This window comes from Triticum urartu, chromosome 7A, assembly GCF_056163025.1.
Source record: "Triticum urartu cultivar PI428250 chromosome 7A, HENAU_Tu73, whole genome shotgun sequence".
Lineage (NCBI taxonomy): Eukaryota > Viridiplantae > Streptophyta > Magnoliopsida > Poales > Poaceae > Triticum > Triticum urartu.
This window is the reverse complement of record NC_141879.1, coordinates 743,027,653-743,055,513: the sequence shown is the minus strand read 5'-3', so window position 1 is coordinate 743,055,513 and position 27,861 is coordinate 743,027,653. Positions and strand designations below refer to the sequence as shown.

Sequence of the window (27,861 nt, the reverse complement as noted above, 5' to 3'; positions counted from 1 at the left end):
TATAACAAATGTCATACCAAATCATATATAAACACAGTACCAAGTCAGCTACTTTTCATGCTACGGAAGTCAAGTTTTCACTGATTCTAAAATTCTGCCATGCTTTCTCCAAAATAAATAAAAAATTCTGCATGCCATGCATGAGCTGTAAAACAGTATAACTAATAGATGTCCTAGGAAAGCATTCTTGAGCAGAACCTACATACCTAGTTGTCAAAATTAAAGCCAAAGTCGTAATACTAAAGCACCCTACAACCTCACACGGGGTGAATTAATAAGTGGTCAAACAGTATAATCTACAAAAATCCTCGGTACATATTAAGATAAACTGAAGATATGTGCATAACCAAAGGATAACAATCTGAGGAAGTGAATCTCAATTTGTTTAAACCGGTAACTCATTAAGATATTTTGTTTCTAGTAAAAAATAAAATAACCAGATGAACTCCCAATAAAATGAAAAAGTATATCCTATAGGAACAAGATAGCTATTCACAAAATCTAGCTATGCATAATGCATAATTGAATGTACAGGCGGTACAGAAGCAGCATATAGGTTACCCTGAGAATCAGTAAGGCCTTGTACAATGGGAGGTGCTTAGAGAAATAAACCAAGCTTTTTTTAAACACCGGTGTTTATTTGTACAGGATAGACGCTTAACTAAGCGTCTCTCCTAAAGAAATAGGCACCGGTGCTTCAGAAAAACTCGGTTTATTTTTCTAAGCACCTTCCTAAGCATCTCCCATTGTACAAGGCCTAAAGGCCTCGACGACCAGTGCAAAGCAATGAGTTTGAGTGTACCTAAGTAACAATTGAACTGGACCATGCGTTGCTTTGTAATGGTGAACAGGAACAAAAATCTGCAGATAGACACAGCCCAGCATGAGCAAAAATCTACAGAGAGAAACGATAGCAAAATCAGATCAATTCTTTCATGTGACCATCCATCCAACTTGAAACCCACAACAATATATGGTTATACTCCTGGAATTTGATATGTGTTTCCTCTGGAGCAATTCCTCCAAAATTAAAGAACACCACACCAAAACAAATGTAAATCCAGATCCGCCGAGCATGTTCTGTTCGAAACAACATTCAAGGTACAAGAAAGAACTTCCAACTTTGGAGTTCAAAGCACCAGTACAGAAATCGAATCGACGCAATGACTCCAAAAAGTATATTGTCTATGAGAGGACAGCGACAGCGTGGGGCATGGAGTTGGCACAAATGTTATGCTATTAACTACAAGAGCTGCTGCATATAGTGGTTGGGACTCAAACGGTTGCGCAGGGGGATCCCTCCAGCTTCTCCTTGTGGCGTGCATCGAGGAGAAACCACCCGTTGCAGTCAAGCCTCCTCGCCTTCTTGAAGGATGGTTCACCTTCCACCTGTTGAGCTTCATGCACCTGCTTCCATGATAGGCACGATCCAGGCATGGGAAAGGAATCAGATCCAACTTCAAGCAGCAGTAGACGCTTTGTCTTGGTGGAAGCACAGGCCAGCGGAGATGAGGAATGGGCGCCAGGGTTGCCTGCCACTCCAGCGCAGGCACCAAGGAGCTGAGGGTGAGTATCAGCCGCCATCGCTGCTGCATTGGCAGCGGCCAGCTCCTGGCCCTTGGAGGAGGAGGAGGAGGCCCTTCGGCGAGCCTGGGCAGCAGCCCTCCTGGCATCCTTCTGCACCGACTTCCTTGCTTGGTCGGCGGCCTTCTCTTCTTCCTTGGCGACCTTGGCTGCCGCCTTCTCGGCGGCCTTGGCGGCAGCCACCTCGGCGTCATGCGGGGAGAAGTAGACAACGCAGAGAACAGTCTCGAGGTCGGCGCTGCCGGCGACGAGCCCTGCGGCATCTGAGAGGCGGTATTCGCGCATCAGGTGCCCAGTGCGGGTGTCCTTGCCGTCGTCGGCCTTGACCATGTAGGTGAGGCTTCGGACGCTCCCGACATTGAGGTGGCCGGGGAGGGAGACGAGCGGGTGGGAGTGCTCTCCCTTCCAGGTCCCGCCCCCTGTGATGACGCGGCGGATCCGCTGATCCTTGGATCCCAAGTGGCGGACGGTGGTCACGAGGAACCAGGCATTGGAGCCGTCGGCTGCGCTGGCCGGCTGGTGGGCGACGACGAGGTCCTAGGGGCTGTGGCCGTAAACCTCCGCCGGGTGGATCCAGGAGGGCACGGCGGTGGCGCCGCGCTCTGTCCAGAGGCGGAGAAGCTCCACGGCCTCGAGATCCGACGGCAGGACGAAGAGGGGAGGCCCCGCCGGAGGCCGAGGGTCGGGGTCGGGGGCGGCGGACGCCATGGGTGGGAGGCTTCGGAGGTGGTTGCGGTGTTGCGGTTGCGGGTGGAATTGGGGGGCGCATGGTGGCGACGTGCGTTTCGCTGCACGCCCGGGTTGTGTTGACTAGTCCTGACTAGAGTCGGTTCGGGTTTTGCGGGGACGGCGGGCGCGCGGGTGGCCAAACCTGCCATTGAGTAACTGACATGTGGGTCCCAGCAAGTACTGGGCCCACCTGTCAGTGACCGAAAGGCAGGGATATCACGTCCGGCGTGGCCACGTCCCACGTTTGCGCATCACGCGCCGTTAGTCGGCGTCAAAGTCTCCGGTCGTGTAATTCCTTTTTTTTCTTTTCTTTTCTCTCTCTTATTATCCAACCATACTTTTTTTGAGGGGTATTATCCAACCATACCGGAAGTGGGGTTCGTCACCACGCAACTGTGTCCAATTACCCTAAAAAAACTGTGTCCAATTGTGAAGCATGACGACTCCTCGAACACGCACGGGGATGAGACCGACTACCGTTGCAACCCAAACCCGCTCTTCAAGGCGACACCCTAAAGAGGGAAGCGACGATATCGACGTCGTCGCCCGACCCGACCCAGCCGGGCCTTAGGCTTTCACCAAGGGTGTACGGCGGCGCCTCCAAGGAGGTGAAACAACGCCGTCGCCCTGCAAGAGACCGGCAAGCTTTTGCTCGGATCACCGCCAAACACCACACCCCCACGCACTGCACCTCCGCCGGTGCGCACCCCTTCCACCAAGCCACTGCGACATATGACCATGCAGAAGCAACCACAATCCTCATCGCTGGCAGAAGAACCAACGAATCAGATCCACCCGAGCCTGCCAGATCTACCACCCTTCCCCGCGCACCACCACGGGATCAAGTTGAGCCAAAAAGAGTCCCGACTGCCACCTCATCTCAGGCCCGCGAGATCAAGTCATCGGGTCCAAACCCACCTCCTTGGCCCGCAACGACGCCGGAGACTAGAGCCCCCAACCAAGACAGCATCCACACTGACCCACACGAGCCACAAACAGTCCGTCGAGCCGCCACACCCGACGATGAGCTCCGTCACGAGCCTGCATGGGAAGGAAAATGGGGCCGCCACCCCACCTAAACCTCCCAGAGGGAAGCCATCAAGTATACCTGGCCATCCCTCGGGTCGGGCCTAACCAAGCCAGATGCAAAAAACTCAGGCCCGGGCCCGACCCGGCCGTGTAAAACCCCGCCGGGCCCGACTCGGCCGTGTAAAACCCCGCCGTGCCTCTTCGTTAAATCGCTAATATGGCGGGCCTGAGCCCGGCCTGGCAGTGTAAAAGCCCGCCGGACCTCTTCATTAAATCGCTAATACGGCGGGCCCGAGCCTGGCCCGGCAGTGTAAAAGCCCACCGGACCTCTTCGTTAAATCGCTAATATGGCGGGCCCAGGCCCAGCCCGGCCTTCGGGCTCAAAATCTAGGCCCATGCCCGACCCATAGACAAGGTCGGGCCGGGCCCGGTCGGGCTTTTTTAGGCCAGGTCGGGTTAGGCCGTCCGGGCCAGGCTGCCCATGGCCAGGTATACCACCAAGCGACACACAGGGAAACCTCGACGGCACCATGCCACATAGCTTTAAGCCTTTCCAACTCCAACCCCTTTTGTTTCTTCTCCTCGGCAAGCTTGGAATTGGCCGCCGACTATGACAAAATGCAATTCATGTAGGTCACGGCAAAACAAAACAAAAAACCGGTGCTTCAAAATGCTTCCAAAAACAGTTTTTTGAGAATGATTTTGCTTTTTTGCGTAGACCTCCACAATTTCTCACCAGCAGGGAAGGTGAGGCTTCCTGGAGGTGGAACAACTAAGCCTATACCCGGCAGGGTCCACGTATCGCATGCTTTCCAAAGGGGCCATAAGATATGCTCGTGCAAATGCTCTATGGAAAAGCTAGGCACCCCTCTCGGTGCAAGATCTTTATGTGATCAGCACTGCAGTATCGTCCTCGGACCTCTGATCGCAAGGTGAGGAGAGGGCTCCAGGATCAGATTTCGACATGCCATCCCTGCTGTCAGGAAGAGGATACAGCTGATCACATCCTCCTTCGGAGGAATGGTGGTGCGCTTCTCGCAAACGACTTCCCGAAGTCAAGAGTGTTGGAAATATGCCCTAGAGGCAATAATAAAATGATTATTATATTTCCTTGTTCATGATAATTGTCTATTGTTCATGCTTTAATTGTATTATCCGGAAATCGTAATACATGTGTGAATACATAGACCACAATGTGTCCCTAGTGAGCCTCTAGTTGACTAGCTCGTTGATCAACAGATAGTCATGGTTTCCTGGCTATGGACATGTGGATGTCATTGATAACGGGATCACATCATTAGGAGAATGAAGTGATGGACATGACCCAATCCTAAACATAGCACAAGATCGTGTAGTTCGTTTGCTAGAGTTTTTACAATGTCAAGTATCTTTTCCTTAGACCATGAGATCGTGTAACTCCCGGATACCGTAGGAGTGCTCTGGGTATACCAAACGTCACAACGTAACTGGGTGACTATAAAGGTATACTACGGGTATCTTCGAAAGTGTCTGTTGGGTTGACACGGATCAAGACTGGGATTTCTCACTCCGTATGACGGAGAGGTATCTCTGGGCCCACTCGGTAATGCATCATCACAATGAGCTCAAGGTGACCAAGTGTCTGGTCACGGGATCATGCATTACGGTACGAGTAAAGTGACTTGCCGGTAACGAGATTGAACGAGGTATTGGGATACCGACGATCGAATCTCGGGCAAGTAACGTACCGATTGACAAAGGGAATTGTATACGGGGTTGCTTGAATCCTCGACATCGTGGTTCATCCGATGAGATCATCGAGGAGCATGTGGGAGCCAACATGGGTATCCAGATCCCGCTGTTGGTTATTGACCGGAGAGCCGTCTCGGTCATGTCTACATGTCTCCCGAACCCGTAGGGTCTACACACTTAAGGTTCGGTGACGCTAGGGTTGTAGAGATATGAATATGCAGTAACCCGAAAGTTGTTCGGAGTCCCGGATGAGATCCTGGACGTCACGAGGAGTTCCGAAATGGTCCGGAGGTAAAGAATTATATATAGGAAGTGCAGTTTCGGCCATCGGGAGAGTTTCGGGGTCACCGGTATTGTACCAGGACCACCGGAAGGGTCCCGGGGGTACACCGGGTGGGGCCACCCATCCCGGAGGGCCCCATGGGCCAAAGTGGGGAGGGGAACTAGCCCATAGTGGGCTGGTGCGCCCCCCTAGGCCCACCCCATGTGCCTAGGGTTGAAACCCTAGGGTGGGGGGGGGGCGCCCCACCTTGCCTTGGTGGCTACTCCACCCTTGGCCGCCGCCCCCCTAGGAGATCCCATCTCCTAGGGACGGCGCCCCCTAGGGGAGACTATATAAAGGGGGGAGGGAGGGGGCAGCCACACCTTGAGTCTTGGCGCCTCCCTCTCCCCTGCTTCACCTCTCCCTCTCGCAGTACTACGGCGAAGCCCTGCTACGGTGACGCCCTGCATCCACCACCACGCCGTCGTGCTGCTGGATCTTCATCAACCTCTCCTCCCCCTTGCTGGATCAAGAAGGAGGAGACGTCACGCAGACCGTACGTGTGTTGAACACGGAGGTGCCGTCCGTTCGGCACTAGGATCTCCGATGATTTGGATCACGTCGAGTACGACTTCCTCATCCCCGTCCTTGAACGCTTCCGCGCGTGATCTACAAAGGTATGTAGATGCAATCCGATCACTCGTTGCTAGATTAACTCATAGATGGATCTTGGTGAAACCGTAGGAAAATTTTTGTTTTCTGCAACGTTCCCCAACAGTGGCATCATGAGCTAGGTCTATGCGTAGTTCTCCTTGCACGAGTAGAACACAATTTGTTGTGGGCATAGATGTTGTCAACTTTCTTGCCGCTACTAGTCTTATCTTGCTTCAGCGGTATTGTGGGATGAAGCGGCTCGGACCGACCTTACACGTACGCTTACGTGAGACTGGTTCCACCGACTGACATGCACTAGTTGCATAAGGTGGCTAGCGGGTGTCTGTCTCTCCCACTTTAGTTGGAGCAGATTCGATGAAAAGGGTCCTTATAAAGGGTAAATAGAAGTTGACAAATCACGTTGTGGCTATTACGTAGGTAATAAAACGTTCTTGCTAGAACCCTTTTGCAGCCACGTAAAACTTGCAACAACAATTAGAGGACGTCTAACTTGTTTTTGCAGCAAGTGATTTGTGATGTGATATGGCCAAAGTTGTGATGAATGATGAATGATATATATGTGATGTATGAGATCATGTTCTTGTAATAGGAATCACGACTTGCATGTCGATGAGTATGACAACCGGCAGGAGCCATAGGAGTTGTCTTTATTTTTTGTATGACCTGCGTGTCATTGAGAAACGCCATGTAAATTACTTTGCTTTATTGCTAAACGCGTTAGCCATAGTAGTAGAAGTAATAGTTGGCAAGCAACTTCATGGTGACACGATGATGGAGATCATGGTGTCATGCCGGTGACAAGATGATCATGGAGCCCCAAGATGGAGATCAAAGGAGCTATGTGATATTGGCCATATCATGTCACTATTATTATTTGATTGCATGTGATGTTTATCATGTTTTTGCATCTTGTTTAATTAGAACGGCGGTAGTAAATAAGATGATCCCTCATAATAATTTCAAGAAAGTGTTCCCCCTAACTGTGCACCGTTGCGACAGTTCGTTGTTTCGAAGCACCACGTGATGATCGGGTGTGATAGATTCCAACGTTCACATACAACGGGTGTAAGACAGATTTACACATGCAAACACTTAGGTTGACTTGACGAGCCTAGCATGTATAGACATGGCCTCGGAACACAGAAGACCGAAAGGTCGAGCATGAGTCGTATAGAAGATACGATCAACATGAAGATGTTCACCGATGTTGACTAGTCTATCTCACGTGATGATCGGACACGGCCTAGTTAATTCGGATCATGTTATACTTAGATGACTGCAGGGATGTCTATCTAAGTGGGAGTTCATTATATAATTTGATTAGATGAACTTAATTATCATGAACTTAGTCTAAAATCTTTACAATATGTCTTGTAGATCAAATTGCCAACGTTGTCCTCAACTTCAACGCATTCCTAGAGAAAACCAAGCTGAAAGACGATGGCAGCAACTATACGGACTGTGTCCGGAACCTGAGGATCATCCTCATAGCTGCCAAGAAAGATTATGTCCTGCTAGCACCGCTAGGTGACGCACCCGTCCCACAGAACCAAGACGTTATGAACGCTTGGTAGGCACGTGCTGATGATTACTCCCTCGTTCAGTGCAGCATGCTTTACAGCTTAGAACCGGGGCTCCAAAATCGTTTTGAGCGACACGGAGCATATGAGATGTTCGAAGAGCTGAAAATGGTTTTCCAAGCTCATGCCCGGGTCGAGAGATATGAGGTCTCCGACAAGTTCTTCAGCTGTAAGATGGACGAAAATAGTTCTGTCAGTGAGCACATACTCACAATGTCTGGGTTACATAACCACTTGACTCAGCTGGGAGTTAATCTCCTGGATGACGCTGTCATTGACAGAATCCTCCAGTCGCTTCCACCAAGCTACAAGAGCTTTGTGATGAACTTCAATATGCAGGGGATGGAAAAGACCATTCCTTAAGTATTTGCGATGCTGAAATCAGCAGAGGTAGAAATCAAAAAGGACCATCAAGTGTTGATGGTGAATAAAACCACTAAGTTCAAGAAAGGCAAGGGTAAGAAGAACTTCAAGAAGGACGACAAGGGAGTTGCCGCGCCCGGTAAGCAAGCTGCCGGGAAGAAGCCAAAGAATGGACCCAAGCCCGAGACTGAGTGTTTTTATTGCAAGGGAAGTGGTCACTGGAAGCGGAACTGCCCCAAATACTTAGCGGACAAGAAGGCCGGCAAAACGAAAGGTATATGTGATATACACGTAATTGATGTGTACCTTACCAGTACTCGTAGTAGCTCCTGGGTATTTGATACCGGTGCAGTTGCTCACATTTGTAACTCAAAGCAGGAGCTGCGGAATAAATGGAGACTGGCGAAGAACGAGGTGACGATGCGCGTCGGGAATGGTTCCAAGGTCGTTGTGATCGTCGTCGGCACGCTACCTGTACATTTACCCACGGGATTAGTTTTAAACCTCAATAATTGTTATTTAGTACCAGCTTTGAGCATGAACATTGTATCAGGATCTCATTTAATACGAGATGGCTACTCATTTAAATCCGAGAATAATGGCTGTTCTATTTATATGAGAGATATGTTTTATGGTCATGCTCCTATGGTGAATGGTTTATTCTTAATGAATCTCGAGCGTAATGCTACACATATTTATAGTGTGAGTACCAAAAGATGTAAGGTTGATAATGATAGTCCCACATACTTGTGGCACTGCCGCCTTGGTCACATAGGTGTCAAACGCATGAAGAAACTGCATGCAGATGGACTTTTAGAGTCTCTTGATTACGAATCATTTGACACGTGCGAACCATGCCTCATGGGTAAGATGACCAAGACTCCGTTCTCAGGAACAATGGAGCGAGCAACCAACCTATTGGAAATCATACATACTGATGTGTGCGGTCCAATGAGTGTTGAGGCTCGTGGTGGCTATCGTTATGTTCTCACCCTCACTAATGACTTGAGTAGATATGGGTATATCTACTTAATGAAACACAAGTCTGAAACCTTTGAAAAGTTCAAGAAATTTTAGAGTGAGGTTGAGAATCAACGTGACAGAAAAATCAAGTTTTTGCGATCAGATCGTGGAGGAGAATACTTGAGCCACGAATTTGGTACACACTTAAGAAAATGTGGAATAGTTTCACAACTCACGCCGCCTGGAACACCTCAGCGTAATGGTGTGTCCGAACGTCGTAATCGCACTCTATTAGATATGGTGCGATCTATGATGTCTCTTACCGATTTACCGCTATCTTTTTGGGGCTATGCTTTAGAGACGGCCGCATTCACTTTAAATAGGGCTCCGTCGAAATCCGTTGAGACGACACCGTATGAATTACGGTTTGGGAAGAAGCCTAAGCTGTCGTTTCTAAAAGTGTGGGGATGCGATGCTTATGTCAAGAAACTTCAACCTGAAAAGCTCGAACCCAAGTCAGAAAAATGCGTCTTCATATGATACCCTAAAGAAACTATTGGGTATACCTTCTACCTCAGATCCGAAGGCAAGATCTTTGTTGCCAAGAATGGATCCTTTCTAGAGAAGGAGTTTCTCTCGAAAGAAGTAAGTGGGAGGAAAGTAGAGCTTGATGAAGTATTGCCTTTTGAACCGGAAAGTGACGCAACTCAGGAAAATGTTTCTGTGGTGCCTGCACCAATTAGAGAGGAAGTTAATGATGATGATCAAGATACTTCTGATCAAGCTCCTACTGAACTTCGAAGGTCCACAAGGACACGTTCCGCACCAGAGTGGTACGGCAACCCTGTCTTGGAAATTATGTTGTTAGACAAGGGTGAACCTTCGAACTATGAAGAAGCGATGGCGGGCCCGGATTCCGACAAAAGGCTGGAAGCCATGAAATCCGAGATAGGATCCATGTATGAAAACGAAGTATGGACTTTGACTGACTTGCCCGATGATCGGCGAGCCATAGAAAATAAATGGATCTTTAAGAAGAAGACAGACGCGGATGGTAATGTGACCATCTATAAAGCTAGGCTTGTCGCTAAGGGTTATCGACAAGTTCAAGGGGTTAACTACGATGAGACATTCTCTCCCGTAGTAAAGCTGAAGTCCGTTCGAATCATGTTAGCAATTGCCGCATACTATGATTATGAGATATGGCAAATGGATGTCAAAACGGCATTCCTTAACGGTTATCTTAAGGAAGAACTGTATATGATGCAGCCGGAAGGTTTTGTCGATCCTAAGAATGCTGACAAGGTGTGCAAGCTCCAATGCTCGATTTATGGGCTGGTGCAAGCATCTTGGAGTTGGAACATTCGCTTTGATGAGATGATCAAAGCGTTTGGGTTTATGCAGACTTATGGAGAAGCCTGCGTTTACAAGAAAGTGAGTGGTTGCTCTGTAGCATTTCTCATATTGTATGTGGATGACATACTGTTGATGGGAAATGATATAGAATTCTTGAAAAGCATAAAGGCCTATTTGAACAAGTGTTTTTCAATGAAGGACCTTGGAGAAGCTGCTTATATATTAGGCATCAAGATCTATAGAGATAGATCGAGACGCCTCATTGGTCTTTCACAGAGTACGTACCTTGACAAGATATTAAAGAAGTTCAAAATGGATCAGTCAAAGAAGGGGTTCTTGCCTGTATTGCAAGGTACGAGATTGATCTTGGCTCAATGCCCGACCACGGCAGAAGATAGAGAAAAGATGAGTGTCGCCCCCTATGCCTCGGCCATAGGGTCTATCATGTATGCTATGCTGTGTACCAGACCTGATGTAAACCTTGCCGTGAGTTTGGTAGGAAGGTACCAAAGTAATCCCGGCAAGGAACACTGGACAGCGGTCAAGAATATCCTGAAGTACCTGAAAAGGACTAAGGAAATGTTTCTCGTTTATGGAGGTGACGAAGAGCTCGTCGTAAAGGGTTACGTCGACGCTAGCTTCGACACAGATCTGGATGACTCTAACTCACAAACCGGATACGTGTATATTTTGAATGGTGGGGCAGTAAGCTGGTGCAGTTGCAAGCAAAGCGTTGTGGCGGGATCTACATGTGAAGCGGAGTACATGGCAGCCTCGGAGGCAGCACACGAAGCAGTCTGGGTGAAGGAGTTCATTACCGACCTAGGAGTCATACCCAATGCGTCGGGCCCGATGACTCTCTTCTGTGACAACACTGGAGCTATTGCCCTTGCCAAGGAGCCCAGGTTTCACAGGAAGACCAGGCATATCAAGCGTCGCTTCAACTCCATTCGTGAAAGTGTTCAAAATGGAGACATAGAGATTTGTAAAGTACATACGGACCTGAATGTAGTAGATCCGTTGACTAAACCTCTCCCTAGAGCAAAACATGATCAACACCAGAATTCCATGGGTGTTCGATTCATCACAATGTAACTAGATGATTGACTCTAGTGCAAGTGGAAGACTGTTGGAAATATGCCCTAGAGGCAATAATAAAATGATTATTAAATTTCCTTGTTCATGATAATTGTCTATTGTTCATGCTTTAATTGTATTATCCGGAAATCGTAATACATGTGTGAATACATAGACCACAATGTGTCCCTAGTGAGCCTCTAGTTGACTAGCTCGTTGATCAACAGATAGTCATGGTTTCCTGGCTATGGACATGGGGATGTCATTGATAACGGGATCACATCATTAGGAGAATGATGTGATGGACATGACCCAATCCTAAACATAGCACAAGATCGTGTAGTTCGTTTGCTACAGTTTTTACAATGTCAAGTAACTTTTCCTTAGACCATGAGATCGTGTAACTCCCGGATACCGTAGGACTGCTCTGGGTATACCAAACGTCACAACGTAACTGGGTGACTATAAAGGTATACTACGGGTATCTCCGAAAGTGTCTGTTGGATTGACACGGATCAAGACTGGGATTTGTCACTCCGTATGATGGAGAGGTATCTCTGGGCCCACTCGGTAATGCATCATCACAATGAGCACAAGGTGACCAAGTGTCTGGTCACGGGATCATGCATTACGGTACGAGTAAAGTGACTTGCCGGTAACGAGATTGAACGAGGTATTGGGATACCGATGATCGAATCTCGGGCAAGTAACGTACCGATTGACAAAGGGAATTGTATACGGGTTTGCTTGAATCCTCGACATCGTGGTTCATCCGATGAGATCATCGAGGAGCATGTGGGAGCCAACATGGGTATCCAGATCCCGCTATTGGTTATTAACCGGAGAGTCGTCTCGGTCATGTCTACATGTCTCCCGAACCCGTAGGGTCTACACACTTAAGGTTCAGTGACGCTAGGGTTGTAGAGATATGAATATGCAGTAACCCGAAAGTTGTTCGGAGTCCCGGATGAGATCCTGGACGTCACGAGGAGTTCCGGAATGGTCCGGAGGTAAAGAATTATATATAGGAAGTGCAGTTTCGGCCATCGGGAGAGTTTCGGGGTCACCGGTATTGTACCGGGACCACCGGAAGGGTCCCGGGGGTCCACCGGGTGGGGCCACCCATCCCGGAGGGCCCCATGGGCCAAAGTGGGGAGGGGAACCAGCCCATAGTGGGCTGGTGCGCCCCCCTAGGCCCACCCCATGCGCCTAGGGTTGAAACCCTAGGGGTGGGGGGGGCGCCCCACCTTGCCTTGGTGGCTACTCCACCCTTGGCCGCCGCCCCCCTAGGAGATCCCATCTCCTAGGGCCGGCGCCCCCCACGAGGGGAGCCTATATAAGGGGGGGGGAGGGAGGGGGCAGCCACACCTTGAGTCTTGGTGCCTCCCTCTCCCCTGCTTCACCTCTCCCTCTCGCAGTACTACGGCGAAGCCCTGCTACGGTGACGCCCTGCATCCACCACCACGCCGTCGTGCTGCTGGATCTTCATCAACCTCTCCTCCCCCCTTGCTGGATCAAGAAGGAGGAGACGTCACGCTGACCGTACGTGTGTTGAACACGGAGGTGCCGTCCGTTCGGCGCTAGGATCTCCGGTGATTTGGATCACGTCGAGTACGACTTCCTCATCCCCGTCCTTGAACGCTTCCGCCCGTGATCTACAAAGGTATGTAGATGCAATCCGATCACTCGTTGCTAGATGAACTCATAAATGGATCTTGGAGAAACCGTAGGAAAATTTTTGTTTTCTGCAACGTTCCTCAACAAAGAGGAGGGGTTTTGACTCCATGGTCATGCTCACTTGCTGGAGCTTATGGAAGCAAAGGATTGCTAGAGTTTTTTGTAAGCATCAACAGGGTGAAGGAGGAAGGGTTATCTTCTCTCATTCTTCAGGAATTGCAGCTTTGGGCCCTAGCTAGCTGGAGGGAGGGGGGTAGCGGCTCTTTGTGAGTCTAAGTGCTTGGGTGCATGGTTTTTTTTCGAAAAGGGGGTTCACCCCGGCCTCTGCATTAGAACGATAAATACGGCCCTCTTATTAAAACAAATAAATAGGTTCCAACAAGGTCTTAAAAGTCTCGAACTGAAAAAAAAGGCTCACACAGAACCAAAATGGCTAGGACGACAAACTTGCCAGAAAAGGGACGCCACAACCGGCTGGCTAAAGACAGATAGGTAAACTTGGATGCATGGTGTGTGTGTTTCGCTGCTCACCCCTTTGTGGTGGGAGCTATCGTATATTTGGCTCACTCTATTAAGCTAGTTTTACCGGAAACAGGGAACCAGTTAGGTGTACATTTGCCACCCGTGATGTCAACTGCAATCTGTCATCAAATCATTCAACAAGGACCAAATCTAACTTGATAGTTCATCAGCGCAATATATCCTAATTATTGTTACGATGCCTGAGAAATCAAACGAAAAAGGAACTGACTGCATCACACTAAAGTAAACACAAATATACTAACAATGATACTGTATGCACACTAAAGCAGAAAACAATGATACTGTATACACACTAAAACATCAGTCGTATAGCAAGTGAAAACTGAGTAAAACACACTGATTTTCAGAGAGATCACGTACCGTATTCAGTAATGACTTCCGCAAGTGAAGGGTCATTCTTTCTACGCTTGCTCGTTTTCTTCTCATCCTCTGTCAAAACAAGAGCATTCCAGGCTTTTGCTGGCAAAATTGTTCGGATTGTGTTGAGAAGATCTGCCACCTGCAAGAAAACAGAATACAGCAAACTTCATATGAATCAAACCTAAAATAATATCAATAAAGTTCCAACAAGTTCATTTAGAAACAGAAAATTTGAACCAAAGTTAACCTTAAGGAGGCATAAACAGTTAAATTATAAGTTTCTAAAACAAACCACTATTAAGGTATAGGGTAGGTTCGTTTTTCTAGCCAATATTGGACAACTCATAGGCAACCAAAAGCTTTAACGATATTTTGGCTAGCCAAATGTTTGGTACGGCTAACTTGGACTCAAACCAAACCTACCCATAGTAGCTAGTTCCCTACCAGCTTCCAAGGACACAAGATCTTCACTAATCTTTTAGCGGTAAACAGGAGGGGATCAAATTCTCATAATTGTACTCCAATGTTCTGAAGGGTACATATTTTCTCTGAACCTACCTTCCTTTGTAATTTACTTTTCAGCATGAACCAAAACATGAAAATGGAATAACTAAGACGTGCTATTTTCAATCCCAGAAACACTTGTACCCTTTGTGTTGAAGAAGAAACATCAAACAGCGGGTTTGGAAGTTCCAAGACAAACTAAAAGGAAATCACATTACAATGTGTTCATTTGTGATCTGCACAATAAATGAATGGACAATGGAGTAAACTTGTACAGCAACTATCTGTAAACCCTTCTTTTCAATGGACAACGTGTACGTTTGAAAGAAATTTTGCAAGTGCATAGAGTATTGCATTTACATGTGAGGTTTTTGTGGCAATATTTTGCAATGTGGATTTCGTTAGACAGGTGTAGGTGAGCCAGGTATTGTCTGTGATGACCCATACCATTGAATAGATGATTTGAACGACTCTTCACGGATGTTCATAAAAGACTTACGTGATTAACTTCTATCCCCATGCAAGATCATTTAATCACATGATACAGGCTCCCCTTCTTCATTGTCATCCAGAAGTTAACAAGTCTGGCCTCACCACCATTAGCGCTGTTGAAAAGCCTCATTACAGGCCGGCATGTAAGAACAGCAACCTAGAATGAAGAAAAATGCTGAGATGTCCACTCGAGTGGATGCGTGGAAAACAATGGAATCTGCTTGCACATTGAAAAATTATAGAGTGCACAAGATACGAGTGTATTACGTCTGGCTTCATATGATATTTATAAAGAAGATCTTCCAGCAGAGGTACTAGTTGAACACTGGTCGACGGAGTTACAACACTAGAAAGAAACTCACCATACTGAAGTAGCATTCCATGGCATCTATCAAACTGCTCGCTAACCATTTTGATATATGTGGCATCTGCATTTATTATAATCCTGAAAACAATAGCAACATTATTAAGTTAAAAGAGCAATGCAGAGAGTAAGAGCTTAATATGACAGGCTTTTAGGCTAAAACTTGAACCCTAGAATGCCGATAATAAAGCTTTAGTTAATGGTTGCTTTTGGATATTTTCCTTGGCATATATTTTCATAATTGCATAATTCCAGAAATACAGTCAAGAATATTTTTTTCCAATTAGGATGCACCTGTAGTAACAATCAGTCTGTCATCTACGGCTAATTCAGACTAAGTAGAGTAGTGTTTACCTTCTTCACAAGATAATCTGCCAGTGTTGTTGCATCAGATAACTAGCAGGCAGCGAACATTATATTCTCCTTGAGTTAAAAGAGATATTTTGAGCAAACTCACTGCATACTTCAAGCATTCCTAATATGGCCTTCACACTGTCAAAAAAGGGTTCCTTGTCTTCCTGCTCATTAGGAGGGGAACGTTGAATTTCGGGTAAGAAGGTGGCCGGTCGAGTTTCCTTTTAACATCTGAGTTGGAGTTGGTTTCACGGCCGTTCGTTATTAGAACCAAAATAAATATAATTATTTACACTAAATTTTAGTACTTAACTATAAATAGTTTTTTTGTGAAATCACAATAATAAGTAATATACTGCATTTTTTCATAAAAGTTACATTTTTTACACATTGCACCTTAAAAGTAATTAACCAAATCCACTTAGCTGACAGAAAATAGTAAATTAAAAAAATATGTTTTCTCAATTAATTTGTGACGATTGCATGGATATGGCGTGTATGTTTTTGTGTGTATTCTAAAAAAAAGCGATGCACTTCTTTATTTTCAGTCTACAGTCTTATTAATTATAGCTCTGTATATTTTATGATATATGAAATATCTTGATAGCGGTCTTTGATTAGACGTACGGAAATGAAAACATCTAGATTACACAAGATGTTTTCGTAAGATGCCTAATGCACCTAGATGGAGGAAGTATCATTTTTGCTCAAATGTGTGTGACATATAATAGTGCGTTTGGTAACCTATTAGTTATTTTTTTGCGCATGATCTGTTGGTTATGTGTGCCCACTCTCTATCAATGGTAAATCATTCACCCGAGGGAGACTAGCTTAACTTAACTTGCTTTATACTGTGGACTATAATCGAGTCTTTTGTTTTTTTAGACGTTTAATTTTTATTACATATTCGGTAGGCCCTTGAATGCAAGGAATATTTACTAATATTCATATGATTAATATACACACTAAGTATGTGGGTAGGACACCTAAGAAAAGTATGTGGGTAGGCCTCTTCCCTCACATGCTCGAGCTTTTCACCTGTTTGTCCGATCTAATGGAGCAGCGTTGACAACCAGGCAGTTGGCGCTATGTTGAAAAATTAGTAGTGTGCGCAGTAACGGGTGGATGAAACCACCATTTGCAGTGGCTTGGACCGGCACCTTGGACGAGTAAGAGTTGGAGCAGCGCCACCCGCAAGGTGCGGAGGTAGAGGTACCACCTAGTGTTGACATGCTGGGAAGGCGAAGAAGGTGCTGGTGCTCCCCGTCGCATAGGGGAGATCGCTGCTCTTACCGTATTCACTGAGAAATAACCAGACCTAGAAGATGAAGATGAAGATGGTCATCAGGTTAGGCTAGATAGAAAGAAAGAAAGAAACAGGGCGGTGCCGCCACATCTGCCTTCGAGTTCTTCATCCATCAGTTAGTTGGCCAAACAATGCGGCGAATCGGTACATTCCTCAGCGATCAATGTTGTATGTGTCTTGTTGGAGCTAACTCTCTCAGCTCCCTGAAACTCTCTCTCCCTCTGCTGCGTCAAACAACTGATAAAAGATGCAAAAAGTTTTGGCCTTGCGCTGTATCACACAGCCACAAGTTTTCTTCTCTATTCTCTTGACAAAAGGAAGCATGCTTACACATCTTTAAGTAGACTCACGCACGCACAGCCTGGGCACCGCATTCGCCCACTAACACCACTAACTAACTGACTAGCCCACGTCCACAACATGTGAGGCTACTCCACTAATGCAGGTACATGCAAACTCCACACCGGCTAACAAATCTTCTACTTGACCGAGTCACTCGGCTCACACACAACTAACTCTACGTCTATGCAGCCTGTTGCATTATCCAGCTTGCATGCAGCGCCGTGCATCTCACACGGCGATGTCCCCTTCACACGGCACCTCAGCACTCCTTAGTACATGCTTCTTTTTTTTTTTGAAACTCTTAGTACATGCTTCTAGCTGACTACGTTTCAGACGTACATCTGCTAATGCATTGGCCCTACACAACGCTAACTCATGCAGAAATAAAATGACATGCAGATACATAGTCCATCAAGATTATATCTAACATGTCTGACATGAAGGGCTGGGAAGGAAGGAAGAAGAACCCTGCAGCCAACGTAGGTGGAGACCGAATGTTTGCATGTACATTATCATTCTAGAACATGTGCGTTTGAAGACATAACAACTGTACTCGTTGTCCATCCCGAAATTGGGAACAGGTTTGTTATTCTGTATGTAAGCGTATATATTTGTACAATATGGTTTGGTCTGCAAAAGTGACAAAATATGACGTGATTTCTAAACTTTAGAAGGACATGGCGCTCAAGGGGGATCATTCAATGAATACAGGGGCGATCGATCCTACATGTAGGGACATAGATCAAGGAGGTGCCGTAGACTAGGTCCTGCAGTTACATTGGAAACACACGTACGTGTAGAACACAGTCACCTTACAACTCAAGCAACTCCCAAAGCCAACCAGACACCGAAGTAAAGTTGCCATCGAAGGAGAGCTAACAACTGGAAGCCGGCAATTTCCTCAAGTGCTCGCATCGGGGCATAGCCGATGATTGGAATCAGCTTGCCGTAGCCATGATCATCGCACACCTTGGTCGCCTTTCCTAATTTTACTTGGATTGCAAAGAGACCGGCGGCCGTGGTCACGAAAAAGGTGTTTGCTCCCTCTGCGAAGCCCAACACATGCACCGGACATGGTGCACCCACTCGAGCACCATTTAGTAGGGACACATTTTCCAAGAAGATGATTCGGCCTGGTACCCATCGAGCATCCGTCACCTCCCATGACCACAATTGCAGATGCGGATGCAGTTCTTCGACGAGTCCTAGTCCACCGTCCTCCGCCAGCATGAGGTTGCAAGTGGGATCATCCTTAGAGTGGCAAGAGTCTGGTGTGTCGAACCAAGTCAGCCCATGCCTTGCCAAGTCATACTCCAGGATCAACGCACCACATGTCATGAGGTACAAGAAAGACCTCCCAACAAGCACGCTAGAATAAAATGTGAAGTCCACGATGAAATTGTGGTGCATTAAGGTCGGCTCGCCCCAGGCGGCAGCCTCAGACGAGTAGACGCACACCGACGTGATAAACGGGTCGTCGTGAGCATCTTCGGCATAGATGGAGGAAACAAAGACCACCCAGAAGGGAGCCCCGTGGCATTCGTGGTGGTTGCACCCGTCCGTTGCGCAGAACACGGCTGCGGTGGTGTGGCCGAACTGGAAGGCCAAGGGCACAGCTACGCGCTGCTGGGCACCCGTGATTGGCTCCCAGACAAGGAATTCTTCGGTACGACCCTCGGAGAGGAAGAGGGTGCGGCCGTGGCGGCAGTCGACGGCCTGCCAAAGCAAGCGGTCGGGGGCGGCGAGGGAGAAAGGCGACAAGGTGGCAGGGATGAAGGTACGGATGGCCTCGTCATGCCAGTCATGAAGAACCCCGAGCGCGGTGGGTGATGGATGGAGATCGTGGAAGCTACGCCGAAACCAGCGTTGGGAGACGGCCCCGCTCCAGGACTTGCAGACGAGGGAGGCACGGAGGAGGCTGGCCGGGTCATCGGGCGGGATGTGGAGCAGGATCTCTTATACGAGCTCGTCTGGGAGGGCCGGCGGCGGTCCTTTTTTTCTCAAATGATACTCCGGCAGCGGTCCTGGTGCCATGGTGGCAGCTGCTGCAGGCCCAATCAAGGAGGTTCCTTAGGACTAGCTAGCTAGCAGTTACAACGGAAACACACGTACATGTACTACAGGACAGTCACCTTATTACAATGCAACTTTGCGTTATTACAACTCAACAGCAACTCTCAAAGCTAACCTCCCTTAGGGAAGTTGCCATTGAAGGAGAGCTAACAACCGGAAGCCGGCAAGTTTCTCAAGTCCTCGCCTCGGGGCATAGGAGTGTAAAGGCCGACGATCGGAATCAGCTTACCGTATCCATGATCATCGCACACCCTGGTCGCCTGCCCTGATTGTACTTGGATTGCGAAGAGGCCTGCAGCAGTGGTCACAAAAATGACATTTGCTCCCTCGGCAAAGCCCAACACATGCATCGGACATTTTGCACCCACTGGAGCACCATTTACTAGGGACAAACTTTCCAGGTAGATGATTCGGCCCGGCACCCATCGGGCATCCATCACCTCCCATGACCACAATTGCAGATGCGGATCCAGTTCTTCGACGAGTCCTAGTCCACCTTCCTCCGCCAACATGAGGTTGCAAGTGGGCGGATTACCCTTAGAATGGCAAGAGTCTGGTGTATCGAACCAAGTCAGTCCATGCCTTGCCAGGTCATACTCCAGGATCAACCCACCACATGACATGAAGTACAAGAAAGACCTCCCAACTAGCACGCTGGAAAAGTATTCGAAGTCCATGAGGTATCTGTCACGCATTAAGGTCGGCTCGCCCCAGGCACCAGTCTCAGATGAGTAGACGCATGCCGACGTGTCATATAGGTCGTAGCCAGCGTCTTCATCAGAGACGGAGAAGACAAAGACCACGCAGAACGGACCGCGGTGGCAGTCGTGGTGGTTGCACCCGTCAGCTGCGCAGAACACGGCTGCGGTGGTGTTGCCGAACTGGAACGCCACAGGGATAGGTACGCGCTGCTGGGCACCCGTGATTGGCTCCCACGCCAGGAATTCCTCAGTACGCGCTGCTAGGTTTTGCTCTGTTGAGCTTGGCGGCTGCTGTTGGCCCAATCTCACGTGTACGGCAATGAGACGTCCTCGCTCCTGCTTGGCAGCTGCTGTTGCTTTTCACGATGTGTCATGTCATGTATATATAATAGCTGAGGCAAGCAAGCTAACCGAGCACCACTTGGAATCCTGGTCTAGCTAGGTGAAGGGGATGGCTCTGAAACCAGCACGGACGGACGAGTGGACAATTGTGAAACAAAGATCTCGATCGACATAAGGCTAGCTGTACGTGTATACGTACGTACGTATGTGGCGCGGATCGAGCGCGCGTGAGTCAAACTTGCGATGTCATGGAATTCGTTTCGGTGTTTTGACCTAAATTAAGGCTTTGTATTGCAAGCTGAGTTGATCGGGCATGTCGGTGCCTCGCTCCATCAAAAACAGTTACGTACGTAGAAATGGTCGCGCGTATATATACTCAACCAATTCACAGTTATCATCTTCTCCTGCATCAAGGAAGGAACATGGAGGACATCCAGCCACCCCTCGTGGGCGAACGGCGAACCCTCGGTCCCCCTCCAGCCACCCCTACCTGTCACTCTCTCCTAACCGCCACCGCCGCCGGCATGGTCAGCCGGGCCCTGCCCCGCACGGCGCTGGAGGCGGCGGACATGTCCTTCCCCATGCGCACGTAGGGGGACGTGGGGCCCCCTGATGGCGGCGGTGTGGCTCGGGTGGGGATCCCGCGGGCCTCGGGTGCCCTCGATGCGGCAGGGCAGCATGGTGCTGCTGCTGGCTAGGGGCGCCCGCTCGACCTAGATTTTGGCCCTATTGGGCCCATCTGGGTTGGGGCGGGCCGGCAGTCCGGCGCGCGGCGGTGCGGCTCCCTGGTGGTGGTGACGAGGCGTTGGTGGTCTATGGGTGGTGGCGGCTTCGTCGGCAGGCGTGCTGCAGCGTGGCGGCAGGGCCTGTCCAGACCAATTTGGGTCTGGCCAGTCCAGTAGGGGCCTGGTAGGCCCTTGTCGTCACGTCTGGTCGGCTCCGCGGCGGCAGTGGATGTTGTCCCCTCCGGTCCGCTGAGTTGTGGATGCCCCCGAGCCCGTTGGCTCCTCTTCCCTCCTCTAGGTGGCTCGTGTCGGTGGCCTCAGTGAGACGGTGAAGTTGGTCCGGTGACCGTGGGGGCACAGGCTGGTGGGCGGCAGGTTGGGTGGTGCACTACGGATCCTCCGGGGTGGTGTTTGTTCTTTTGGGTCGGGAGAAATCCCTGGTGGCTTGTTCGGCATCGACGCGGTGATGCCTGCGGGCACCACCGGACCTTCCTGGATGGCGTCGAGTATACCCCTTCCCCACTGTCCTTTGCGTTCGGGGGGAAACCCTAGGACTTGTATGGGCAACAGCAACATCTCTGTCGCATTCCTTTTTGAAGGTGCTGCTCGGTACGCGACGCTTTGAAGTGCTAGGTGCGCGCTGGCACTTTTCCAGATGGTGCAGCGTTTGCTGGTCATCTTCATTTTATTGATCTACCGGTGTCGGCATTTATTTCTCGTTCTTTCTCTTGTTTTTCATTTAGGCTTGATTGTGCCATGGCCCCAGCAAGCTGGATGTATCGGATTGTTGCTTTATAATATATAAAACGGGGAAGCCCTTTATCGTCAGGAAGGAATATGGATGTCTCATGTGCTACACTGTAACAAATATTATTATTATTTTTGAAAGAAACGCAAGAGAAGTGCGCGATTCATTCAGTACACTATAGCAAATATACGTAGTAGAAAACGGGGTTCTTATCTGGCAAAAAAAAATGAATGCTTGATTCCTTACAAACAACCTAATCTTGATCTAATAACTTGCAGTCAACACCCTAATGCTTTTCTTTCCTTACAATTTGAACGGAAAATTTCGGCAGTATAACACGTCGGAAAGAAACGCATCCGCCCGCCAGGGCACCACACAAGTGAAAAGCAATTCCTGCGACTGGAAAGGATGGATCAATACATGAGCCAAAGCCGATTCATTTCTAGCTAGCTAACTAGCTACTAGTGTGCAGCAAATAACCAACAATAGTTTTCCATTTTGCCATCAAAAGGCATCCCAATCTTTATAACTCAAATAGCCAGGGCTCATGCATTATTCACTAGGAGAGCCATAGCAGCGCGTCAAATTTGCCTTGCAAACAAAACATTTTCTACTGTACAAAGTAATTTAAAACTGCGGCCATGTTTTATAGTTGAATCAATTACAAGGAAAACAAATTACTGTCTACATACAGATAAAAAAATCAAAACCACTTTGACTGCATCTTTCTTTACCAACAGTTTGAGCATTAGTATTATCTCTAAAGTTTTACAACTACTGGAGTTCAGCTAAGATCAAGACAACTAATTTTCTTTACCAATTCTTTTATCAATTGATTTGTGGCCGTAAACCGTCAAATGGCCCTCACTACCTCTAAAGTTTGAGCTATTGTACTGTACTGAACTGAATAATTCAACAACCACTCTTTGCAACTCTAAGGTCAAGATATGGCATCAGGAAAACATCTCGACCAACGCAGGGAAGGAAGTAGTGAACAAATGCCGATGCATATATCATTTCCACACTAACCTTTGCTTGCATTGGCTTATGTGAATCTTCCGAAACAAACACACATCAACATCCTTGACAGGAACATGTTCCATCCATATCTCACCCAGCGTCGGGGTTTTCGCTTCTGTCACACGCTTGGTGTCGGCATATCATCTCTGCCATCACAAGGAAAGTTAGATCCAAAAAAGGTGTGCTCCCACAGAGTGCTAGGCAGCAGGCACGACAAATATGGCCGTAGCTTCGACGACACAGTGTGTGTGAGGGACTCGATATGTAATCTCTAAGAATATAAGGTGTGTTTGTTTTTTCAAAAGTCAAACAAGGTCATGTTTGACCAAGTTTTTAGAAAAATATATCAATATCCACAATACAAAATTTATATCATTTGATCCATCATGAAAAGTAGTTTCATATTTTATCTATTTGGTATTTCAGATGTAGTTTGTTTATTCTATAATCTTTTTTTAGCAAACACAGTGGGGAAAATCCCCACTGTAACTCTATTTTTCATTAACATGGTGAGACAGTTATAAATGGCTATATAAGTATGTGATCAAATAAAAGGCAAATCTACAAATAATCTAGCCAAGATGGCATCCCTTCTTTCAAACTAGGTTTTGCCTTTTTGATAATCATTTCAAAGTGCTCCTTGAAGCTAGAGATACAGAAGACCGTGCTCTTTACTTTGTGATCAAAGATGATGTTGTTTCTGTGTTTCCACAAGCTCCAGCAACCTGCAATTAAACATTATTTGAAGCAATTGACATTGTTTTATCTCTTTCCATCCAAGAGAATCTCCATGAGATCATAATTTGTATTCCATTGGAAACAAATGGCTAGCCAAAAATTCTGACTGAAATCACAACTGAAACATAGATGTATCAAATGTTCATTGGGCTCTTCATCACATAGAACACATCTGCTTGTCTCAATGTAGAAGTTTTTCCTTCTAAGTCTGTCCTGAAGTAGTAACCAGAAGAATAATTTCTGCTTGGCCAAAGAGCAAGACTTCCATATCCAGTGGAAAGGATTTGGAGCATGAGTAGGGTTTCCAATATATTCCAAGTATACTCTTTTGTTGGAATATTTAGTTCCACCCCAGTAAATTGCCAGGAGTCCAATTGGTCCTGGTTGTCTCTGCTATCAATCAATACTCTTAGGTTGTTGCTTTGTTGGACAACAATGGAAGATTTATTCTATAACCTTGGTCAAACATTCAAGTGGTTGACTTGCACGACAAACAATACACCTTATATTCTGGAACGGAGGGAGTATTTCAGTAGCTACAAGATTTGATATGGTGGTGATACCAATTCGGGATTACACGAATTGGGGAATCAGGGAAGGAAGAACATGCGAGGGAGGTAAGTGGGACCCGGGTGCCGTGCCATTGATGTCGTGATCCTCTAGATGCCTTGATCGAGTCGTCACTTGGTCTTAAGCAATCGCCGCCACTTGGTTCACCCACTCGGGCCCACTTGTCATAGTGTTGGGTCGTCCCTGCCGAGCGAGCCTTGGTGCAGGTGGGGTTGCCTTGTCAAGGGTGGTAACATCCCCCTCTTCTTGAGTGGTGGCTTGCCCCCGAGCCGTGGTTGCCGGAAAGCGAGTGTGGAGCTCCAGCTTGTCTTCCCATGTATCAGTGACAGCATCAGAGTTGGACCATCGGAAGCGTACTTGCTTGATCATGGAGCCGTGCCGTTTGCGCTAGTGTGTTTGCAGGATCTCTATAGGAACAATTGGGACGTCAGTATTGGTATGTAGATGAGTGGAACTTGCGTACAAGGAAGGATGGTTGGCACAGTTGCGACACATGGAAAAGTGGATGCACTTGTGCGTGGCCGGCAACTAGAGTTCATACGACACGTCATTGACATGCCAGATGACATGGTCGGGGCCATAGTAGCGGAAAGCAAGCTTGTGGTAGGCACAGGTTGCAACTGAAGTTTGCAAATACAATTGTAGCTTCAAAAAGACCATATCGTCAACGTGAAATCTGCGGAAGGTGCATTTCCTATCAGCTTGCATCTTCATGCATTGTCTGGCGCGGTTCAGCTGAGGCTGAATTTGTTGCTACATCATTGAACGTTCCTCAAGCCAGGCCTGGAGGGACAGTAGTATGATCACGTTGGTAGCTGTGATCCCCCACTGTTGCGGCTGTCGATTGAACATAGCCTTGAAAGGAGACGTCCCGATGGTAGAATGAGGGGCAGAGTTATACCAGACCGGGGCGAGTGGCAGCCAATGACTCCAGCGTTTTGGGCAAGACTTGGTAAAGAGGTGCGGAAAGGTCTCGAGACATTGGTTCACTCGTTCTGACTGGCCATCTGTTTGAGGGTGGTGCGCCGGGCTCATGCGCATGTTTGTGCCAACGTATTTGAACAACTCTTGCATGCATCCATATCCGGCCAGCTAGCTAGCTGTTGTCTAGCCACAACATCTTTGCCTGATAAGTATCTACAACCATCGACATCACAAGCAACTCATCACCAGCTTGAGTTGTAAGTACCATATATCCCAAGATTTCATTCTTTGAAAGAATGAAGAAGGTCAGATCGAGAGAAAGGGTGTGCTCTTACCACAAGAGGGCAGGCAGATCAAACATAGCCATGGTGACCATGAATTGTGTCGAGAGAAAAAAAACAGACGAGAGATTGTGTCGTCGTAAACAACGTGCACGCGTATCGTTCCTTTGTTCTTTGTTAAGAACCGGCGAGAGAGAGTAGGTTAGGCACGCAGGCATGCATGCTCCGTACTGTTGGCGCATGCACGTAGTTGGCAAACCCATCGATTCGGACGAGAGGAAAAAAAAACAGCGATCGACTTGTCAAGCAAACTTATCGAATACAGATCCCTCCTAGATGCAGCTGGGACATAGATGTACAAGAGTACAAGACAGCTAGCTAGCAGACCTCAAAACTAGCTAGGTCCTACAGTTACAACTGAAACACACGTACATGCATCTACAAGAGTACAAGACAGACACTGTACAACTCAACAGCAACTCCCAAAGCTAACCTCCCTCAGGGAAGTAAAGTTGCCATTGAAGGAGAGCTAACAACTGGAAGCCGCCACTTTTCTCATGTGCTCACCTCTGGGCATAGGAGTGTACAAGCCAGCGATTGGAATCAGCTTGCCGTAGCCATGATCATCGCACACCCTGGTCGCCTTCCCTGATTTTACTTGGACTGCGAAGAGGCCAGCAGCCGTGGTCACGAAAATGGTGTTTGCTTCCTCAGCGAAGCCCAACACATGCACTGGACATTGTGCACCCACGGGAGCACCATATAGGGACGGCAAACTTTCCAAGTAGATGATTCGGCCCGGCACCCATCGACCATCCACTACCTCCCTTGACCACAATTGCAGATGCGGATCCAGTTCTTCGGCGAGTCCTAGTCCACCGTCCTCCGCCAGCATGAGGTTGCAAGTGGGTTCATCCTTAGAATGGCAAGAGTCTGGTGTGTCGAACCAAGTCAGTCCATGCCTTGCCAGGTCATACTCCAGGATAAACCCACCACATGTCATGAAGTACAAGAAAGACCTCCCAACAAGCACGCTGGAATAATATGTGAAGTCCACAATGAAGTTGTTGTGCATTAAGGTCGGCTCGCCCCAGGCACCAATCTCGGAGAAGTAGAGACATGCCGACGTCTCATATAGGTCGTAGTCAGTGTCTTCATCAGAGACGGAGAAGACAAAGACCACGCAGAACGGACCACCGTGGCAGTCGTGGTGGTTGCACCCGTCAGCTGCGCAGAACACGGCTGCGGTGGTGTTGCCGAACTGGAACGCCACGGGGATAGGTACGCGCTGCTGGGCACCCGTGATTGGCTCCCACACCAGGAATTCCTCAGTACGGTCCTTAGAGAGGAAGAGGGCGCGGCCATGGCGGCAATCGACGGCACTCCAGAGCAAGCGATCTGGGGCGGCGAGGGAGAATGGCGACGCGGTGGCCGGGATGAAGGTAGGGATGGGTTCATCGTGCCAGTCATGAAGAACCCCGAGCACGGTGGGTGATGGATGGAGATTGTGAAAGCTGCGCCGGAACCAGCGTTGGGAGACGGCCTCGCTCCAGGACTTGCAGACGAGGGAGGAACGGAGGAGGCTGGCCGGGTCGTCGGGCGGGATGCGGAGCAGGATCTCTTGTACGAGCTCGTCCGGGAGGGCCGGCGGCGGTCCTTTTTTTCTCAAATGATACTCGGGCAGCGGTCCTGGTGCCATGGTGGCCGCTAGCTAGGTTTTTCACTCTTGAGCTTGGCAGCTGCTGCAGGCCCAATGTGACGTGTACGTACGGCAATCTCACGCGGCTGAGCTTGGCGGTTGCTGTTGGCCCAATCTCACGCGTACGGCAATGAGACGTCCTCGCTCCTGCTTGGCAGCTGCTGTTGCTTTTCACGATGTGTCATGTCATGTATATATAATAGCTGAGGCAAGCAAGCTAACCGACCACCACTTGGAATCCTAGTCTAGCTAGGTGAAGGTGATGGCTCTGAAACCAGCAGGGACGGACGAGTGGACAATTGTGAAACAAAGATCTCGATCGATATAAGGCTAGCTGTACGTTGTACGTGTATACGTACGTACGTACGTATGTGGCGCCGATCGAGCGCGCGTGAGTCAAACTTGCGATGTCATGGAATTCGTTTCGGTGTTTTGACCTAAATTAAGGCTTTGTATTGCAAGCCGAGTTGATCGGGGATGTCGGTGCCTCGCTCCATCAAAAACAGTTACGTACGTAGAAATGGTCGCGTGTATATATACTCAACCAATTCACAGTTATCATCTTCTCCTGCATCAAGGAAGGAAAATGGAGGACATCCAGCCACCCCTCGTGGGCGACGGGCGAACCCTCGGTCCCCCTCCAGCCACCCCTACCCGTCGCTCTCTCCTAACTGCCGCCACCGCCGGCATAGTCAGCCGGGCCCTGCCCCGCGCGGCGCTGGAGGCGGCGGACATGTCCTTCCCCGTGC

At 48.3% G+C, this 27,861-nt stretch overlaps 2 protein-coding genes and 2 pseudogenes across 2 annotated transcripts; all 4 read right to left on the bottom strand.

Moving 5' to 3' along the window:
• Positions 1-1,088: 1,088 nt before the first annotated feature.
• Positions 1,089-2,345, bottom strand: LOC125519572 (uncharacterized; annotated as a pseudogene).
• A 15,821-nt stretch (positions 2,346-18,166) lies between these two features.
• LOC125519571 (uncharacterized) lies at positions 18,167-19,334 on the bottom strand (annotated as a pseudogene).
• A 176-nt stretch (positions 19,335-19,510) lies between these two features.
• On the bottom strand, positions 19,511-20,990 carry LOC147962619 (uncharacterized). The gene is made up of 2 exons (XM_087534247.1): positions 20,916-20,990; positions 19,511-20,356 (listed from the first exon to the last, which is right to left on the bottom strand). The coding sequence occupies exons 1-2, from the start codon at positions 20,988-20,990 to the stop codon at positions 19,511-19,513; spliced, it is 921 nt and encodes a 306-aa protein (XP_087390373.1).
• Positions 20,991-25,877: 4,887 nt separating this feature from the next.
• On the bottom strand, positions 25,878-27,115 carry LOC125519570 (uncharacterized). Its single transcript, XM_087536079.1, has one exon. The coding sequence runs from the start codon at positions 27,110-27,112 to the stop codon at positions 25,943-25,945; it is 1,170 nt and encodes a 389-aa protein (XP_087392205.1). The 5' UTR covers positions 27,113-27,115; the 3' UTR covers positions 25,878-25,942.
• Positions 27,116-27,861: the final 746 nt, after the last annotated feature.

What these genes read in the sequence shown, in the direction of transcription:
- LOC147962619 (XM_087534247.1), bottom strand. Translation starts at nt 20,990, where the DNA reads ATGGGGAAGGACATGTCCGCCGCCTCCAGCGCCGTGCGGGGCAGGGCC. An exon ending in CCATGCCGGCGGCGGTGGCG is followed by an intron (nt 20,357 to 20,915) that starts GTTAGGAGAGAG and finishes TTGGGCCAACAG; the next exon opens with CAGCCGCCAAGCTCAACAGA.
- LOC125519570 (XM_087536079.1), bottom strand. Translation starts at nt 27,112, where the DNA reads ATGGCACCAGGACCGCTGCCCGAGTATCATTTGAGAAAAAAAGGACCG.